This window comes from Nelumbo nucifera, chromosome 3, assembly GCF_055504915.1.
Source record: "Nelumbo nucifera cultivar China Antique chromosome 3, China Antique-T2T, whole genome shotgun sequence".
In the NCBI taxonomy this organism is placed as follows: Eukaryota; Viridiplantae; Streptophyta; class Magnoliopsida; order Proteales; family Nelumbonaceae; genus Nelumbo; species Nelumbo nucifera.
In genome coordinates, this window is record NC_142651.1 from 32,850,972 (window position 1) to 32,872,362 (window position 21,391).

Below are 21,391 nucleotides of genomic sequence, written 5' to 3' on the forward strand. Positions count from 1 at the left end.
TTTATTGGTGAAACCAGGTAAGGCTGCGTATATCTGTCTCTCTCCAGATCCTGCATTGACAAGAGCTTTGTGAAATATAGTTGGGATAAGGCATGAATGATGATGGATAAGGCATGAATGATGATGATAATTAATTCAATTTTCTATTTATTATATTAGAAATATTGTTTAATATAAAAGGCTAAATATAAATACTTATGTAAGATTAAATGTCTAATAATATAAAAAAATAAACAAATCAATTAATTTGGTTGGCTCATTCCTATATTTTATATTACTATTAATCCTCTCTAAATTTAATTTTATATTAGTCTAATACTCTATGAAAGGTTTTGCAGATATGTCTATAAAAAAAGTATAAATCATTGAAGTAGTCCATATTTTTCGAATTTTAATATTACATACACGTGATTAAATCAAAGAAATGATTAGCATATCGTTACTCTAAATTGCATATAGAAGAGGACTGGGTTCATGCTAGCAATTCAATTGTCTTGGTTCCATGAGATTATAAATCATATAATAAAAATATAAAAATATCTAGAAAAAAATACCAAAGTTTACAAAAAATTGGTCATGTCTTTAAGGCCGTAATCGGGTCAGAGTCGGATTGTATCCAGTCACACATCTATCTGGCTCCACTTTATTGTGTTAAATTTTAGGGGTGAATGCCTCTATCCATGCTAAGACATGGTTATTCGTGTCTGATGTCTAACCTGATTAGTTTTAAATTTTGAGAAGGCAATAAATTATCAATAAGGGGCTACATGAAAAGCTTTGGAATGTCATATAGCTTCTTTGTCAATTTCATTTAAGCATCACACGGGTTATGACTAGTTTACACTAAAAAGTGAAAGGTATTTGGCAAGACACATCTCCCTTGATATCGTAGGTAGCCAAAAACAAGCCCTTCTTGGATATCCTAATTAGAAATTACAATGGCTCTCATCTTTCAGGAAGAAACTTGGAAGAAAGTAGGGTTTATGATTCATTGGATTCTTGGAGTGAGCATGTGATTGGTCTAGGGAGGCAGTTTGAACTTTGAATTAGCCACATCATCAATACACATGGTAATTATAATGTAAGATAGCTCCCTACTTGATCCAATCAGTTAATCATATATGCACATGCATGTATCTTGTGTATGTGTGTATACAAGTACACCAAACAAGTTCTTCAACTGATAATTACAAAGCTATAGTATCTTACAGTTGTAGTTGTCAACTACAAATATAATGTTAATTGTTAAAACAAGAACATGTTGCACTCAAGTTCTTCAACAATTTTAGAAACATTTTACTTAAAAACAATTTGGCTAGTTGTGCAAAGCATCAAAAGCTATAAGATCAACCCCTTTATTTCTAATCACCAATCTCCTCGGTCTTCATCTGACTGTGACTTGTCTTCTCCAACAAGAAGCTCAACAACCCTACTCATGGGAGGCCTTGTATTGCGGTCTTCTCCCACACATAGCAATGCAACACTTTCAAACTTCTTGAGCTTTTCAATATCATACTCGCCATCAAGTGTAGGATCAACAATTTCACTGATCCCTTGTCTTTGCTTTGCCTTTTGCCTTGCCCACTGAACCAAGTGGTTGCAGTCGTTCTCTTGGGGTTCTTCCAATCTAAATCCTAATGCACCCTTCCCACTGAGCAATTCCAACAAGACAATACCATAGCTGTAGACATCTGCCTTTGCATCAATTTCTAGGTTCATCATCCACTCAGGGGCCAGATAACCTCTGGTTCCACGAACCCTTGAAAAACCTGAATTTTGGTTCTTCATTACAAGCTTTGACATTCCAAAGTCTGTCACCTTAGGTTGGAGATCCTTATCCAACAGTATGTTCTGAGGCTTTATATCACAGCTCAGAATCCACTCCAGACACTCCTCGTGTAGGTAAGAAACCTCTGGCTGTCCCTAGAGCAAATATTATACCTATGATCCCACCCTAACATCCTAGATGAATCTGAGAAAAAGATTTTATCCAAGGATCCACACTCCAAGTATTCATAAACTAAAAGCTTATTCTTAGCCTCGGCGCAGAAGCCTAACATCTTCACTAAGTTCATGTGGTTAATTCTCCCAATGATATTTACCTCTGCCCAAAATTCTGCATCCCCTTGTTGTACTCCTTCCAGTCGCTTCACAGCAATAGCTCTTCCATTGTTCAGAACTCCTTTATATACTGTGCCAGAGCCTCCCTTACCTATCTCTTCTTGGAAGTTCTTAGTTGCTGTCTTTAGCTCAGAAAAAAATGAAATGCTTGAAACCCATAGCAAGTGCAATGTAACCCATTTTAGTTTCTGTATTTATATCGTTTCTATGATAAGCATACCACCACCCTAGACCCATACAGACAATTTCTACAATTGCAAGAGCAGCAATGCACCCGATTAAGTATTTCATGTACGAGTTTTTGTCTGTACCTCCTTCTCTAGCATAATTTCTGATTATGATCTCCTTAGCTGAACAGTTCATAAGATATGTTTTGAACATTTCAGGGTCTGACTGAGTGATCTTCATTCCTCTTGGGATCTTGATATACATGGTAGTGGCAGTGTTGGGCATATGATACCCATTTAATAAAATGCTTTTGGGAAAGCATTGCCCTTGTCATCCAATGCATATCCAAAACCCTTGCATTTACTCAGGCAGGCATTCATGCATGTTTCAAAGGTAATATTGATACCATAGTTGCTTAAGTCATACCCATAGTAATCAGTGTGATGAAGCTCCATGAAATCCAACTCAGCTGGATTAGAGGTCAGGTTAAACAGAGGAGAGCAACCTTTGGACCAGTCAGAAGGGTCAGCCAATGTTGAAACCTTCTGGGCATTTGCAAGTAGGAAATGGGGAATAACTACAGATACCATTTAACCACACAGTTCATGAACTTGGTATGCTTTCACACTACTGGGTAACCATGAAATTTTCCAATGTCCAGTCCACTCATCTAGGGTATACATTCTCAAGATTCCATCATAATCTAATGTTAGTCTTCGTTTGGGGCCCAAACCATAGTCAGATGCATTGAATTTCAAGTTATCACTTGATCTAAACCGACCCTTCTCGTTTAAGAATGCTACCCTGGAGCTATTGTAAGAACTTCTGCCATTTGAGAAGACTGTTGAAGCTATACTGGGCCAATACACACTAGAAAATTGAGGCCCGTTGTAGATAAGATTTAGTATGTTGTTGTCATCAGTATAAGTTGTAACAGCCAGATGAGTATATACCTTGACTTCTCATAGAGATCAAGGTTTTATTCTTGGTGAGCGACTGGGAAGGAAGAAGAGTGTCTGGGAAAATTGAAGCTCTCCCAAATGATCATCCCATGAACTTGGTTGATGATGACCAGATTTCCTGTTTCAAGAAGTTGCACTTCCACATCTTCCTCCGAAAATGTGCTAGACGACCAAATCACTGAATTGTCTGCATCGGTTAATACCAAGATGCCATTTTTGCGAAGGATTAACTTGGAACGCTTCCCATTCACTGGCTGGTCTCTGTTTGCCATCCATACAATTGTTTTAGTTTGTGAACTAGATTGAGTAACAATAGGCATTGTTACCCACCCTGTGAAATCCACTTGAGAAAGTACCCTCTGGTGAAGTCAAGAAATCGCTTTCTTTCTCAACAGACAAGGAGCTTCCTTGTAACCCTTTTGACTCTACTAGAACCCAGGCTATAGTAGGTGCAAGTAGCAGGAGAGAAAACAAACAGACAAGGAGCTTCCTTGTAACCCTTTTGACTCTACTAGAACCCAGGCTATAGTAGGTGCAAGTAGCAGGAGAGAAAACAAGTTGATGAGTGTGGCAAGGAGTTGAACTTCCATTGTTGGTGGCATAGTGCCTGGAATGAGAAATGATTTATAGATCTTTGGGAGATAGTTTTCTTTCTTCCTGTCTATGCTATCTGATATTCTTGTTCTTCTCTTCTTAAATAGATAGGAGATGCCATGCTGATGCTGTTCATTGCTACTATTGAGACTGCCAGTTCAAAAAAAAAAAAATAGTAGGTCAATGTTTATTTATTAATTTAGCACAAATGAAAGTCAGAACAAGATTAAATTAAAAAAAAAAAAATTATAGCTCAAAATTTCTTAGGTGGTGGGGAGGAAGAGGCTGCCTTAAAATTTATAGATAATTTGAACAAAAATCTAGACCTGACCAGTGTTTTAAAAGGCGTGGGAGGCATAGCCTCCAGGCGAGGCGCCCCCAAAACGCCTGGAGGCGCATGACAGAAGCGTCCAGGGAGGCATACACTTCTGGCACACCTTTGGAAAGATACTTACGCCTCCCATGTGTGATGTATTTAAACATTTAACAAATTATTTGTTTTAATTTTTTTATGTTCTAATTGGTGGGGCCACGATTATATCATGGCCCCATTGTATACAACTATTTTTTATGTCTAAAAGAGGGGGAAATAACCCTCTTTCGAACCCAAACTCTAGGGCTCAAAAGAACTATGAAGTCTGAACTGTGAAACCTCTGCTAAGTGCAAACTGCGAAGAAGCTCTACTCTGTTTCTTCTTCTTCTTCTTCTTCTTCTTCTTCTTCTTCTTCTTCTTCTTCTTCTTCTTCTTCCGTACTCACAACCTGCAACTTCGAGCAACCTGCAAGCAATAAGTTTTCATTTCCCAACATAGAAAGAAGAGGTAGTATGATGTCAGACCTCCAAGCAATAAGTAAAAACAGTGGCTGACTGGCTGGAATGATCTATATCAAGCTGGGAACAGGCCAGAAGGCCCCTCAGCTTGTTTGCTTTGAGATTTAGCTTTAAATGCTCCCAGCAAGAGCATATGGACAAAACTTAGAGTAGTTTCCAAAATTAAATAAAAGAGAGGACTAACTGATAGGTGGCAAAAGATTATTAGAATCATGCCTATAGGTTGCAAAGTCTCATAAGAGTTGGAAAAATTAAGAGTATCAAAAGTATTGGTCATGAAAGGATTGCAGAAGCTTTAATAACTGAAACGACAAAGAAAAAAAGAGAGATGGTGCAAGAATAAAATTGAAAAATAAGGAGAAACATGCATCATAAAGACAAGGTGAGAACAAAAGGTCAACAATGAATAAAAAATATATGTATATATTCATATATAGAGATTCTATAATAGCAATATCTACATACAAAAATACAAATTATATAATATCAGCTATTAGAACAAAGATAGAGCATAATGTATTTCACACCACTAGGTTTCTCTAGGAGTGAGCACCTTTATAAGCTTGGAGTCAGCATCAAACACAAGATGACAAGAGTAAGCACAATCTCATTCATTCTTTCAATTAATGCTCAAAAGAGTGTCTACATGATATTATATAGAGGATAAAAATATCTCATTTGAGATCTATAATATATTTATTTTATTGAACAATTAAACTAGAAGAAATATTTTTTGAAGAAGTAATTGAGATTGAATCTTTTGTATATTGCATGGGGTCCATATAAGTTGGCAACCAACTTCCCATACCAGTCTCACATGGATTTGTGAAAGTCTGAATGTAGGTGCATGCTATCATTGTACCTTGTACCATCACAATGTGGAGGTTGGGGGTGATGTGCGTGTGTATGTGTGAAAGAGAGAGAGAGAAAGAGAGAGAGAGAGAGAGAGAGAGAGAAGTAAGGAGGCAATCTCAGAGACTATTACAGTAAGAGTAGCTCACTGGGTAAAGACTTAAAATCTATTGTCAGATTTTCCAGTGGAAGACATTTTTCAAAACTAGGAGCCATTTGCTCTTTCTTCCTCTAGGAAATAAAAGTTCCTGGAGGTATGGCCTCCCCCAATTGGTGGGATGAAATTTAATTTTGATAGAAGTGGTTTTGGCAATCCGGGACCCTACGGAATTGGAGGGGTGATTCAAAATGGGAGTGGGAACATTTGTGGATTGTTTTTGGGGACTATGGATCAGAGTGATTCAGTGAGGGCTGAATTCATGGCTGTTATTGTTGGGGTGCAAAAGGCTAAGGAAATGGGAATCACAAGGCTGATTGTACAAGGGGACTCAAAATTCAAAAATAGTCATTGATTGGTTGAAAAAAGGAGAAGGCGTATTATGGCAATTCAGAAATGAATTCAGGCAGTTCAAGTTGCTATCAAGACAATTGCAAATTCATGTAAGATGGGTTAGGAGGTCCGCTAATGGGTTGGCGAATGGATTAGCTAAGCAAGGAGTATATAGACATCACTTGTTTTGGGCTCAATGTTGAAAGGGTGGTGGGTCTTTTTGGTTGTGAAGGGTTTTGTTCCTAACAACTTGTAATCTCTTTTTCTTTAAGTTTTAATAAATTTTTTTGAGTTGTTGATCAAGAGAGAGAGAGAGAGGTGGGGAGGTGCCAATGAAAAATAGGAGTGGAATAATACAGTGGGGTATAAGGAAAGAAAAACTTGAGTTGTAATTCAACCTGTGTTACTAAAAGGCCAACTAGTCATCAACTAGTTAACCAACTAATCAGCTGAGAGCATTTATCAAAAAAATAACTAATCAGCTGAGAACGGACCAACTACATCATTAACAAGCCAGTCAATGCTCATAGTGTGGTAGCCTGAGAAAACTAAGAATCAACTAGGTATTTAACAACTAGTAAGACAAAATTATTTTAAAGCTTCATATGTTATTCTTTACCACTAATTATTTAAAATAATAGTATATGATTTTATTTTGTTATATGCACTATGTTGCTTTAACACACTTCAAATAGCAGAGCCCATATAGTTGGGACAAGGCTTAGTTGAGTTGATTTGAGTAGTATATATAAGCCTTGATATCTATGTAGCAATGGAGCATGGCAATCTAAGAATGTGATACAAAATGATCTGAACCCATCGTGAATTGACATTAGAAGACCCAAACCTAATACTAATTCATTTAGGACCATTGCAAACTCATCCCAGTAGGGGTGATTGGAGAGTGGGGATGGTTACCCGATTTACCACTCCATTGACATTCCTTCCTTGCAATCTTTCTTTTGGGATAATTGTACAAAACCTTCACCTCTCATTTCCACCTCCAACTTCCTCAACAACAGATATATGCACTCAGATTCTGGATGGGATCTATCAGCAGCTAAGAAAGTATGGACCTTGCTTCCAACCACAATGGAACTATAACCTGGCAACCCCTTCAACCTTCTTCCCTTAATTAGAGTTCTAATCACTTCAACATTATCCCAATTTCCATCGTCTGCATATATGTTAGACAATAACACATAATAGCCAGCATGATTTGGATCTAATTGGAAGAGATTTTTAGCAGCAGTCTCCCCTAGCTCAACATTATGGTGAATCCTACAAGCACCAAGCAAGGCCCCCCAAACATGGGGACTTGCTGGAACTGGCATCTGATTAATAAGATTCATGGCTTTATCCAATTCCCCAGAACGTCCTAGAAGATCAACCATAACACTGTAATGTTCTGAATTTGGCTGGATCTTGTATTCTTGTACCATTTTATTGAAAATCTCAATCCCCTCTTCCACCAAATTGGCATGACTACAAGCAGATAAGATTGAAAGGAATGTAACATGGTTAGGCTGAAGTAACGAGGCCTCAATCATCTGATCAAGTGTTTGAAGGGCTTCTCTTCCTTTGCCATGAATTCCATAACCTGCAATCATTGAACTCCAGACAACAACATCTCTTTCACCCATGCCCTTGAAAACCTTGATGGCACTGTCCAAGCTGCCACATTTGCAATATAATTCTATGAGTGCAGCCCCCACAAAAGCTTTTTTATCAAATCCACTCCTAATCAGGTAACCATGAAGGCACAGAGCCTGCAGGAGAATTCCCATGTCTGAACAAGCACTCAGAAGCTTCACCATAGCAACAGCATCTGGCCAAGTATTATTGCACAACATACTACGGAAAACTCTTACAGACTCATTTGCCAGTCCATTCCAAGCATACCCACTTATCAAAGTGGCCCAAGAAACCACATCCTTGTTGGGCATTCTTTTGAACAGTTTAATTGCATCACCAAGACATGAACACTTCATGTACATATCCAGCAAAGCCGTAGATACCATAATATCTAACTCACAACCCTTCTGAATAGCAAGCTCATGGATCCTCCTTCCTTCTTTTAAATGGAAAGATGTTGCACATGCTTGTAGAGCACTAACCATAGTGACTGAATTGGGTTCTAGCTTCTTCTCAATCATTTCATTGAAGAGATTCAAAGCTTCAATGGCCTTTGCATTCTGAGCATAACAAGCAACCATAGAGCTCCAAGAAATAAGATCCTTCTCAGGCATCATGTTGAACAGATTCCTAGCACTATTTACAGAAGCAGTCTTTGCATATAAATTCAACAAGGAATTAACTAGAGATAAATCAATACCCCACCCTCTTTTAATTGAAAATCCATGAATACATCTTCCCAACTTGAGATTCATCAACTCTGCACAAGCAGAAGTGACACTAACAAGTGTCACTGGATCAGGAGTCGCACCTTCCGACACTACCATCCGGGTGAAGAATGACAGAGCCCCCTCTGCATGACCGTTCTGCTGATACCCAGTAACCATAGAAGTCCATAAAACAACATCAGGTTGAGGATAGTCCTGAAACACTCGTAGAGCATCATCCATTTTTCCACATTTCGCATACAACTCAATCAGAGCAACACCTACAAACATATCTGAATCAACACAATCGATCTTCTTAACCAACCCATGGATCGTCTGGCCAGTCTTGAGAGCCAATAATCCTGCACAGGCCTTTAAAGCAATGGGTACCGTGAAATTGTCGGGCTTTTGGTCTATGGTAATAGCTGTTGACATCATGCAAAGGAAGAGATGTAATGTTTCTTGCCATTGCTTTTCCCTGGAGTAGGCCCTGAGTACAGAGTTCCACAAATAGATGGTTTGTTGAGGGGTTTCGTCAAATAATTTCCGTGCAGCAGCAACGGAGGTGTACTTGGCATAATAGGTGCTTAGTTTAGTGGCGAAGAAGCTGTCATGGAGGAGCCCACTTTTGAGGATATGAGAGTGGAGTTGCACAATAGATCTAACATCCTTGCATGACTCAAAGAGATGGGAGATGAACTCCCTGTGTTTCATTCAACCAAGGTTGACAAAAGCAAGAGATCTTCAGAAAACATTCTGACTATGGAATATAGAAAGAATCCATCTCACCCATGCTGCAATAAGAGAATTCTGTAGTCAGATTAGAATCAGGTTGGAAATCAACTTAGTTTAAGTGATTGAACAGAAAATAAAATAAAAAGGCCAAAGCTAAACCAAAATTGAATGAAAAAATTAGTGCACACCATGTAGGGTCTGTGGTCAACCTATCAAGCCAAACAAGTAGCTATGGGGTTGCAAGAACTGGATGGGTTGAGTTGGGTGTGGGTTATCATTAACCACTGCAACCAAAAACAACCCAGCCCAAACAGAGTTAATTGGCTGATAGAGCATGCCCCACAGCATTGTTCCCAATGCACGGTTGGGATGTGTTGTGGTGCGTGTAGGGTCAATTTGTGGGGAACAAATCCAAACTCTAATGGAATTTGCATGGGCTCCCCACGGAGTGTACCCTGCAGTTTTTTGCAGAAAATGCATGAAAATACAAAAGTCTTGAAGAAAAATGCATGAAATGCAGAAATTTTACAGAAAATGCATAAATTTTGCAGAACATTTGTAGAAAATGCAGAGATTTTGCAGAAAATGTGGAAAACTACAGAAATTGCAGAAACATGCATGAAAATTCAAAAAATGCAGAAAATTTGCAGGAATTTTAGAAAAAAAGGCATGAAAACACAAAAGTTTTGCCAAAAAATTGCAAAAAATGCAGAAATTATAAAAAAAAAGCATAAAAATGTGAAAAGTTACAAAGAATTGCATATCATTGCAGGAATCATCACATATTTAATATGATTTGATTACTCTGAAGCTAGTATTCTATTATACAAACTACTAATACATCCAATCATTACAGTATTTAACTAAAGATTCTCCTACTGGCACTTGTTATCAAAGAACATAAAACAACCTGCACTGTAAGGTTTCCTACTTGCAAAACAGCTCCAATAAAAGAAAACATACAGCACACTCTAGTCTCACCCTGTTAAACTAAAAAAGAAAATTATTAACTTCATAATACATCATACTGAAAAGAAAAATATTTCCCAAATAGGTTGGATATCTTTGTTTGTGGTGATCAGGTATGCAAGGGAATTCCCCATTAGAGATGCATTTGTTTGTTAGGTTTATATTCACTAGTATGACAAGGAAAAACCATTTTGAGTGGTTTGTGATGATGTTTCGCTGTGAACAATGATAGTGATTCATGTATTAACGAACTGAATGTGTTGTGTGGAAAGAACCATTGTTAAAAAAAAATTTGCTATCCATCAACATGGCTTAATTTCTACACCATCAGAGATGGGAGTGCATTGATCTTGTTTTGTACTCTTTCTATAGGTAAATTCCTGGGTTTGGTTCTTTTCTTTCCCAATACATGTGATGCCTTTTCTCCAGATCAATCTAAATCTCAATAATAAGTTCTAATTAAGTAGATTAGTGGAAACAATGTCTTTGCTTTCAATCTTAAAGATGGAGAGTTTTCTGCTTTTACTTCACAGGGCAGGCTGTGTAATGGGAGGTGAGATGGACTGGAGCTTGTAGAATAGACTTATGCAGGACATCTTGGTCTTTAACTTACAGAATTACAGTTTCTAAGCTCGGTATACTTTATTGCCGTGCATGAGGAACAAAAAATTAGCACAACATAAGTGGAATTCATGTACTAGTAATTTGACATTTCATATAGGCTGAATGATCTGACTGCTAAACTGATAAAACCATGATCCATTAAGCTTTTTGATTTTTCATCTAGTCCAAATTTAACAACATTAGCCACTCCTAAATCAACCTTTAACTATATGTAATTAAGTCTACAGGATAAGTTGGGTTGGATTGGGATCAATTGAGGTTTGTCTAATTTCTTTCTTTCTTTCACTAGGGTCCCATCCGATGACAGCCTAGTCCGGCCTCTAAAGGTTGGGATCAATTGACAAATTATTTTCCATCATCCTATAGAATTACACATAAAAAAAGATAGATATAAAAAAACTAAAGAAATTATTTATTAATTAATAGGACGGAATGAGTTAATCAGCCATCTAAGAAGAAAATATTCACTACCCACAAGATGGGAATCATTCCTACAATTAAAATGAGATCAACATAGCCGTAACTATCCAATAGCTACCTAACTAATCTCTATTGTGTTTCTGCCCATTAAATAAACATTAAGGCTAATGACAATCGTTAAATCCACACCTTTTCAAAAGGTTTCAAAACAATACAAGGAAACTCATCACATAAAAAAAAAAAAAAAAATCACTACCAATGCATGATGGAAGTGATTCAGCTTCATAACCAAACTCGGTATACAACAAACAAATCCCATTAATCCACCGAACATGCATTTAAACGAAAGAGACTAGCAGATTTCTGGCACAGCGAATAGATCAAGATTTAATGTCAAGTTGTCTTTAGTTATAGACATAGAACCAAACAATACAAAAAGAAAATAAAAATGCCAATTCAGATGTCCTTGATTCGGCCCAGAGAACTACTGCTTGCTCATAAATGAATTAGGAAGGGCATCAGATAGAGAAAAATAAAATAAAATAAAATACAAATGAACAAATCGTTAATAAGCCAACCAGTGCACGGAAATGTTAGTTAAGTTAACAGATTAATAGGAAACAATACAAAGTTATAGGATAAATGAGAAAATAAAGAAATAAACCGAAGCTAATGGAGTTAAAACCAAAAACCGGAGAAGTTCGCTTTGAATGTTGCCTTCGAATCAGAATTCAGAGCCACGCAGTTGATATTGGATAGATAACTGCATGTGTATGAATGGAATACCAGGGGATCATGGTTGGTTCATCGATGGTGGGCCCTTTCCAATCGCCACGAAGCCTGAAACGGGTTGCGAACTAGAGCTGAGATGTTACTCTTCCCGGTTGACACCTTGGATTCTCATTGGATACAGAGATTGGCCAGAGATAAAGGAGCCTTGGAGGGGTGTGCTCTGTCTAGGTTGTTGCAGCGGTGAATAGAGAGGGGGAATGAAAGAAAAAAAAAAGGAAGAGAATGGAGTGAGGGAGAGAAGGTCCAGATGAATGAGAGACAGAGGAGAAGATGAGAGAGATTGGGGAAGAGGTGACGGACTGATTCAGTTCTGACAATCCAATCGTTGCTGTGGTAGCGGCGGTTTCACAGGGGAATAGAAGGAAAAAGAAAACAGTAAAAAAAATTACAAAGAATAAAAAGAATAGAGAGAGGGGGATTTCAGGTGGGGAGATGAGTTGCAGTGGAGGGATGACCTGTACTGGAAGAAGAAGAACTTGGGAAGAAGCTTGCCGCCACTCTCTTAGTGTCGAGAACTTGAAGACGAACAGTACGTGGGTGCTGGCTGGTGAGAAAGAGAGGAGGAGGGAGAATGAGAGGAATAGAGACAAAGGGGAGAAAATGAGAGAAGGGCTAATTAGAGAGGTGGCGATCAAGGGAATGCCGCCGTTGCCAGAAGTTGCAGCGGCGGTGATCGTGGAACAAAAGATACGGAGAGAGAGTTGGGGAGGAAGAAAGAGGAGAGGAGAAGCCAGAGAGAAAAAAGAAACTACCGCTGTTGTGACCTACAGAGGTGGTGGAGCAGAAGAGGGTGGAACCAAAAATGAAGAAGAAGAAAGAAAAGAAGATTAGGGGAGGAGAAGAAGAGAGGAAGAAAGACGGATAGAGTTGCCGCCGCTAGGTTGAACAGATTGAAGGAGATCCCCGGTGAACAGTAGCCCTCTGGCCGATCCCACCTTTTCCTTTCGAACGAAAGAAAGTTTAAATAAGAACTTAAAATGGCATTTTGGTAATTTTGGAGATCCGAGGGTAATTCGGTAATTTTGTGAATTCGGGTCAAAATCTGTCCATGGGTCAAACCGGGTTTTTGGTTCAACGATGGGGTTTTTGGGTTGATGATTAGAGGGTTAGGATGGATTTGACCGCGGAGTGGGGTCGTGCATGTGTGGGCCAATGAGATCAGCTGAAATAGAATCTTTTTAAATGGAATGGTGAAAAAGGTATTTTTGGCTGAAATTTCACACGATGGGGTTTTTGGACATTCTGAGTTGATTGGTGGAGTTAGATTGGCTTAATTGGTTTGGATTGGTCAAATTTGGATAGGGTTTGATTCAATCAATCTAGAATCTCAAAACAAAATCTTTGTGTAATTGAAGGGCAAACAAGGTCTGCTTTGGATGCAATTTCTCAGGAAAGGATTTTTGGATATTCCAGATCAGTTGGTGGGGTCATATTGGCTTAACGGTGCTTGGATCAAGAAAACTTAAGGTATAAAAATTTTGATTAACGAAAAAACTCAAAATGGAACCTTCGTTTTCTAGAGGGGCAAATGGAAGAATTTTGAGTTGAAGTTTAACAAGATGAGGTTTTTAAGGGGCCTGGCTGAATTCGTGGGGTTTGATTGGTTCAAATGTGTTCATATCGAGGCAATTTGTGGTTCGTGCAATTTAGCATGCGAGAAAAGCCCATGATGGAATTTTTATTCGATGGATGGGTAGATGGAGGAATTTTGAGTTAAAGTTTTGTAGGATTGGATTTCTAAATGTCTTTGATGAATTGATAAGATTTGATCGGTTCAAATGTATTCGGATCGAGGGAATTTGAAGTGTGGGTGGTTTGACCAATGAAATTGCTTAAATCGGAATCTTTTTCGTATAAGGGGTAGAATGGAAGTTTTAGGTCTGAAATTTGGTGAATGGGTGATCGGAAGGAAGGTTAAGGAAGATTTTGGTAAGGTTTAGGGGCCTTGGAAAAAGTGTCATGATGTAGATCTTTGATTTTGGGAGTAACAAGTGATGAGAGGGCTCGAATCAGAATTTTTTTCATGAGAGGGGTAAAATGGGGATTTTATGCCTAAAATTAAGTGAATGGATGATCGGGGGATTGATGGAGGCTTTGACGAGTTTAGAGGTGTTGAACGATGTATGACAATGGATGTCTTAAATTTGGGGTGTATAGGGAAACGAGGATTGTCCATTTAGAATATTTTTAAGTGAAGGGCAAAATGGTCATTTTAGGGCATAAAATGTGATGAATCATCGATCGGGAGGTTTGATGGGGTTTGAAGGTGCTGGATGATGTGTAATGATGGATATCTTTGATTTGGAGAGTGACAACAAATAAAAATGATTTATTTGGAATCCTTTTAAGTAAAGGGCGAAATGTTCATTTTGAGATTTAAAATTTGATGGATGGTCGATCGAGAGGTTGATGAAAGTTTTGATGATGTCAGGGTATTTAGATTGTAGGTTTTAGTCGTAATATTTGGTTCTTCAAAATGGAATATTCGATGAGTGGATGGCGAAATAAAGGAATTTAAGGTTGAAATTTGGATCATGGGTTTTAGTCATAGCGTCTCGTTCGTCAAAATGGAATCTTCAATGAATGGATGGTGAAAATCAATAAATTTAAAGTTGAGATTTGAATCGTGGGTTTTAGTCATAGCGTCTGGTTCATCAAAATGGAATTTTGATAGGTGGATGGTGAAATCAAGGAATTTATAGCAGAAATTTGTTATGATTAGATGTTTATAGGTGTAGTGATGGGGCGCAATTGTGATCGTCATAAGGGAATATTGTAGTTTTAACAGTGGATTTGAGGGTGCTTGAGTCGAAATTTGGTCTTCCAGGGTTTCAACATGTTTTAGAGAGAATTATAAAGTTTGATTGGACATTTAGAATGTAAAGAATGGGCTAGAGAATGAACCAAGCAAAAATTAGATGCTGACATATGAAATATAGGAAGAATCTGTCTCGCCCATGCTGCAATAAGAGAATTCTGTAGTCAGATTAGAATCAGGTTGGAAATCAACTTAGTTTACGTGATTGAACAGAAAATAAAATTAAAAAGGCCAAAGCTAAACCAAAATTGAATGAAAAAAATTAGTGCACACTATGTAGGGTCTGTGGTCAACATATCAAGCCAAACAAGTAGCCATGGGGTTGCAAGAACTGGATGGGTTGAGTTGGGTGTGGGTTATCAATCCATCGATTAACCACTGCAACCAAAGACAACCCAGCCCAAACAGAGTTCATCGGCCGATAGAGCATGCCCCACAGCATTGTTCCCAATGCACAGTTGGGATGTGCTGCGGTGCATGTGTAGGGTCAACTTGTGGGGAACAAATCCAAGCTCTAACGGAATTTGCTGGGCTCCCCACGGAGTGTACCCTGCAGTTTTTTTTTTTTTTTTTTGTAGAAAATGCAAAAAACAAAGTATGAAAACGCAGAAAAAATTGCAGAGAATGAATGAAGATGCAGAAATCTTGAAGAAAAATGCATGAAATGCAGAAATTTTACAGAAAATGCATAAATTTTGTAGAACATTTATAGAAAAATGTGGAAAATTACAAATTGCAGAAATATGCATGAAAATACAAAAAAAGCAGAAAATTTGCAAGAATTTTAGAAAAAAAAGGCATGAAAACACAGAAGTTATAATTGATGATCATTAGTTAAAGTTATAATTGAATAATTAACACCTAATAAACTGGATAACAAAGTAATTAAATAATTAATAATATTATGACATAATTTATTATTATTATTATTATTTTAACTGCTTTCTTGTTTACTCCATTATCTATTAAATATTTGTTTGGATTTAATATTTATTCAATCACCTTATGCGTTATGTTATTATTTTTTTACTTTTTATTTATTTATCTGCTTATTTTATTACTTAAGTTATTCTTGTAATTTGTTAATTACATTTTATTAATCATTTTACTATTTTTATTAATTAGTATATTATTTTTAGTTATTTAATTATTTGTATTAATTGTTTTGTTATTTTATTAATAATTTATTTATTAATCATTTTATGATTTTATTAGTACCAAAATATTCCCAATATACAGTTGGAAGGGCTCACCGGACGGATTTTATGAATAGGGTTGGTAATTTTGACCCTTCCAACCCATCCATGGCCATACGGGCCATACCCACCCATGTGGCGGGTCAATATGGGTCGAGTGACCCATTTGGCTCACGGACAAGGGGTCGGGTCACGGTGAATTGGGTTCGAAGGTTCTCAGGTGGACTCGGTTTTCACTTTTCACTCTTATTTCTCAAAAAGTTCACTCTCTTCGTTCGAACTTCGAAGGTTAGGCCGTTCGAACACCAAAGGTTCTCACTCTGAGTTCGAACGAACAACGAACAACGAAGTTCTCAGACTCAGCTCGTTATTTCTGAGTTCGTTGCAGAGCAGAAGGCTTCTAGATTTATTCGATCACATTTCCTACGACGGTGGTCGCAGGACAAACCCGAGGGCCGAGACCCCTGAACTTCGAACTCTGCAATCTTTCACCTCTATCAGTAAGTCCTCTATCAATCTCTTTGAACTCTGCAATCTTTCACTTCTATCAGTCAGTAAGTCCTCTATCAATCTCTTCGAACTCTGCAGTCTCTCTCTCTGATTTTAATCCCCCGATTTCAACTTCATCCACGGTTTCTTTGAAAGGGGAGATCTCCTGTGAGGAGAAAATAGGAATAAAATGCGGGTACCTTAGGCCATGTTTGGTTCGCTTGCACTGGCTTCATCACCAATTTTGAAAAAGAATAGGCAAAAATGAATGAGATGTGAGTGTTTGAGTAACCATTTATTGGACTCATGAAACTTTGCTCTCGCGGAAACGACCAATTTGTAGGCCCAAATTACTGTCGGGTAGGTGTGTCAGTTTAGAATTGATGTCAATTCAGGACGGGCGTTGGTGCATAAAATGTGGGTTATTATCATCTTCAATGTTTATAGTTCTTCCGTGGAAATCAGAAATCTGCATCGAATCTGTCCGTACTTTTTCGAAAAACGTAACCTCTCTCTCATGATCTCTTTTTTTTTTCGTCTTCTTCTCAAGCGACATACAGAGCACGATTTCTTCATTTTCTTCTGTTTTTTTCCCCTTTTTCTATTTCTTACTCTGTTTTTCCCCCTTTTCTAAGTCGACCACCAATCTCGGCCTATAACCATTAAGAACAAGCAACATTGATTAAGGTATTTCTTACTCTGTTTGAAACCCTTTTTTCCCTTTTAAACCAACTCTTTGTGGATTGCAACTGTTATGCATGTAAAGTTTTTTGACGTGTGTACGATTTCCTGCATTTATAAATATTACTCTCATTCTTGCCGGAAAAAAAAAAAATTTTTTAGAAAAAAAGCATTTAATTTATAGCAATATTTTCTTATTTTTTCATTTTTATTTATTTTTTCTATCTTAAAACTTCATCTTGCTAAGAATGAGAGTTGAACCAATGGCCTTAGTTAGCCACCATTTGTTTTTGATCTTGAGCAATGGGTTGTATGTGGGGTACCTGTAATCCGTAGGCAAGTGGTGGTCTACAAACAGGATTTATCAAGTCACTTGTTTGGCTTCTGGTATATAAGGTTGGATGGTAAAATTGGAGACCACCACTTCATAGCAATGGGTTGTATGCATGTACTTGTCTTCAAACACTTGCGCTTGCCTTTTGGCAATTTGCTCTCCATTAACAATTTAAATTATAAAGTATAAATCCCTCTAATGATATTGTGACGGAATCACTTTGGCAACAACTTGCCTTAGCCAAGTTGATGGTGTCCCATCATAGGCGCGACTTGGCACAGATTTGGCGTACTGGCATAGGTGCAACTTGGCAGTCTGGCACGACCTAGCCCTGGCGCGAGCTGGCAGCTTGGCACAAGCGCAAGTTGGCAGCCTGGCACTGGCACGACTTGGAAGCCTAGCCCTGGTGTGACTTGGCCCTGGCATGAGCTGGTAGCCTGGCACAGGCGCAACCTGGCGGCCTGGTCCAGGCACGACCTGGCAGCCTGGTATAGGCACTGACCTAGCGACTTGCAAGACGTGCTTGCCGACGAATTCGACATGCATATCCAAACACTCCCATAATCCTTGGAAGTTGGCCCATATGCCGAACTATCCAGAGGGTGGTCAGCGTGCATGGTGGTTACTTAAGGGAATCTCAGACCACTTAGACGACTTCTCAGAAATCTCAAATATGGTGCGTGAAGCCCACGCCAAACAATGCCTATATAAGGGCACCAACCCTAATGACATGGGGGGCAAGCAAGCAAGTAAGCAAATTGTAGCTCTCATACTTTGTGATTTTTAGCTTGCAGTCTACTATGAGAGTACTGACTTAAGCATCGGGGCGACTTCGCCGGGTTAGCCACCCCAGGTCCTCTGACATTTGGTTCCTTGCAGGTCTCTAAAGAGCAACGGAGCTCATCAATCCAGGTCGGCACCTGGTCAGCCCGACACCTCACAGGCAGCTCGGCACCTAGTCAGCCCGGCACCTTATAAGCAGCTCAACAGCCAAAGTTCTCTACTTCGGCCTGAGTCATCGACCACTTAGAAGCAGACCAAATGATGAGGTACTTAACACAAAAGATTAGTCATCACCCAAAAATTGATTCATCACCTATCGAGTGGGTTTGCGTCCAGTCTCGTAGGTAGATTTTGAATAAATCCTACAATACCGTGATGATACTGCAAATGAATGTGACTATCCTGAAAATTTTAATTAACCACTTTGATGATTATATATATTTGAACAATTCATTCTTCACAAATCTGCATTTGGCCATTTTGCACATCCCAATCATAAAAATTGATACTGACTTTCATTCACATAATTTTTGTGAGAAAAGTCGAAGTATAATTGTATTGCTGAAATGGAGGAAATTGCACCTTTAGAGGCTGGACTAGGCTGTCATCTGATGGGACCCTAGTGAAAGAAAGAAAGAAATTAGACAAACCTCAATTGATCCCAACCCAACCCAACTTATCATGTAGACTTAATTACATATGATTTAGGAGTGGTTGATGTTGTTAAATTTGGACTAGATGAAAAATCAAAAAGCTTAATGGATCATGGTTTTATCAGTTTAGCAGTCAGATCATTCAGCCTGCATGAAATGTCAAATTACTAGTACATGGATTCCACTTATGTCGTGCTAATTTTTTGCTCCTCGTGCACGACAATAAAGTATACCGAGCTTAGATTGAAAGCAAAGAAATTGTTTCTACTAATCTACTTAATTAGAACTTATATTGAGATTTAGATTGATCTGGAGAAAAGGCATCACATGTATTGGGAAAGAAAAGAACCAAACCCAGGAATTTACCTGTAGAAAGAGTACAAAACAAGATCAAATATGTCACTATTACTTTAAAATAAACTCAGTACAAGGGAAGATAAAATATGAGTTGTTACCTAATTTAGTGAGAATTTAGGAACACATAAGGAATCTTTTATTTTACGGAAAAAACTACTTATAGTGACTCTAGGGTTACAGAGGTGGTAGGAATTATGCACCCACCTCTCCCAATGAAAGTCCTCAATATCTATTTCAATCCAAAAACTTTGGAAGAGTAGAAGAGATGAATGCTTATTGGGGGAACCACGTTTCCAAGAGTGAGATAATTATCATAAGAGAACCCAACATTCTTTTCCTACTCTCACCTAGGTATACATGCTCCTAAGGCCATGTTTAGATAAATGTTTTAAAAACCGCTGCGTTCGGGTCACAGGTCACTGGTCAACCGCCAGGGTCGAATGTGTCAAACCATGCCATGTCAGTAATACATAAATTCATACGTATATATGTATATATTAGTGGGGACTCATGTGATACATGGGATTTGTTAAGCAAAAACTAAACAATAAAAACACATAAGAATATACATTGTTTTATATTTTTTTAAGTAATTAATAATTATTTATATTTTATATACTACTTTTAATAATATTTTTACAACACAAAAATAACAATATATTTCTGCTAGGGCTTTTAATCAAACTGATGAAACTAACCAATTTGACCAACTCGACCCAAGTTGGCCAGTTCTAGTATTTTCCAATCAGTTTTAGATCAATTTCGCTTTGGCCATTTGTAATCTAGCCAAAATCAAACGACTCAACTATACATATATGTATTAATATTTTATATTTTAAATATCATTTTATAATACAAAAAAGTGAGAAATACCCATATTTCTAAGTCTAAAATATTTTATATCATAAATTTATTTTTTGATAATGCCGTTGTAATTTTTTTTTTAAATTTACATTTAAATCTTTTGAACCAACCGACCAAACCGATACAACCCAAATTGGCTGGTTTTCACTAATGGTTAGTCGATTTCGGGTGACCAACTCCCTACCTGACTAGGTCGTTTTGGTTGGCCAAACAACCTATAACTAAATCGAACCAAACCAACCCGTGAACACTCTTAATTTCAACTAAAATAATAGTCTAATTTCTAATAAATAACAATAGTTAATCTCCAATAATTATTGAAAATTTGTAACAAAAATACACAATTATTGAAAATATATTGATAATGAAAATACAATAAATAACTAATAAAAATACAATAAATACTAAAAATATATTAAATTAGCCAATAAATAGTTTAATCTCAAATAACAATTTAATCTCAAAAAAACATTAATCAAAAAATTATAAAAAATACAATAAGTATAATAAATTAAATAATAATAGTTTAATCTCTAATAAATTTTGAAAATTTTCTGTTAAAAAACAAAACAAAAATAGATTTATACATAATTATTAAAAATATTTATCACAAAAAAACTATAAGTAATTACTAAAAATACAATAAATATTCATTTTAGTATATATAAATATATAATAAATTTAGATTAAGATTTTATTTAAATTTTAAAATATTAACTATTTATTGAATTTAATAATATGTGAAATTATAATTTATACTATTATACATAATTTCGTAATTAATTTTGTAAGTTATTAAATATTATGTTATACTTATTTTTCTTTTAATTTTTTTTTAATTTATTACATAATTTCGTTATTTTAACTATTTAATATCTATTTATGTTAAATATTTCATTATTTAAAATGTTTAGTTATTTAAATATTTAAATAATATATAAAATATTTAAAAATTTGCGTTATTTTAATTTTATTTATTTTAAAGTTATTATAGAACATTAAATATTTTTTTATATAATTATTTAGCTATTTTATTATTTTGTTATTTAAGATATTTAGTTATTGAAATATTTAAATAATACTTAATGTTAATTTTTTATTATTTGAATAACATTTAAATTGAATAATCCGAAAAATCATAATTTATATTTTAGTACATAATTTTGTGATAAATTTTATAAATATTCTTAAAAAGTGGGGGAGAGGATAAATATTTTTTGTATTTTTTTAAATATTATTAAATCGGTTATAATTATTTTTTGTATTTTTAATAAATATTTCAAAGTTATTATATAATTTTGTTAGAATATTTAAA

At 36.6% G+C, this 21,391-nt stretch overlaps 1 protein-coding gene across 15 annotated transcripts; it reads right to left on the bottom strand.

Moving 5' to 3' along the window:
• Positions 1-1,143: 1,143 nt before the first annotated feature.
• Positions 1,144-12,846, bottom strand: LOC104591854 (putative pentatricopeptide repeat-containing protein At3g01580). Of its 15 annotated transcripts, none has more exons than XR_016084259.1 (4): positions 11,896-12,845; positions 6,938-9,155; positions 4,498-4,624; positions 1,144-3,995 (listed from the first exon to the last, which is right to left on the bottom strand). XR_016084259.1 is itself a non-coding variant. In XM_088901634.1 (3 exons), exon 2 carries the CDS (start codon positions 9,073-9,075, stop codon positions 6,943-6,945), a length of 2,133 nt encoding a protein of 710 aa, XP_088757760.1. In that variant the 5' UTR covers positions 9,076-9,155; positions 11,896-12,845; the 3' UTR covers positions 1,144-4,607; positions 6,938-6,942. The 15 variants fall into 15 exon arrangements, 3 of the variants coding, with proteins under 3 accessions (XP_088757760.1, XP_088757759.1, XP_088757758.1); XR_016084258.1 differs by having other exon boundaries at positions 11,827-12,845; XR_016084262.1 differs by lacking the exon at positions 6,938-9,155 and having other exon boundaries at positions 11,896-12,846.
• Between the last annotated feature and the right edge of the window lie 8,545 nt (positions 12,847-21,391).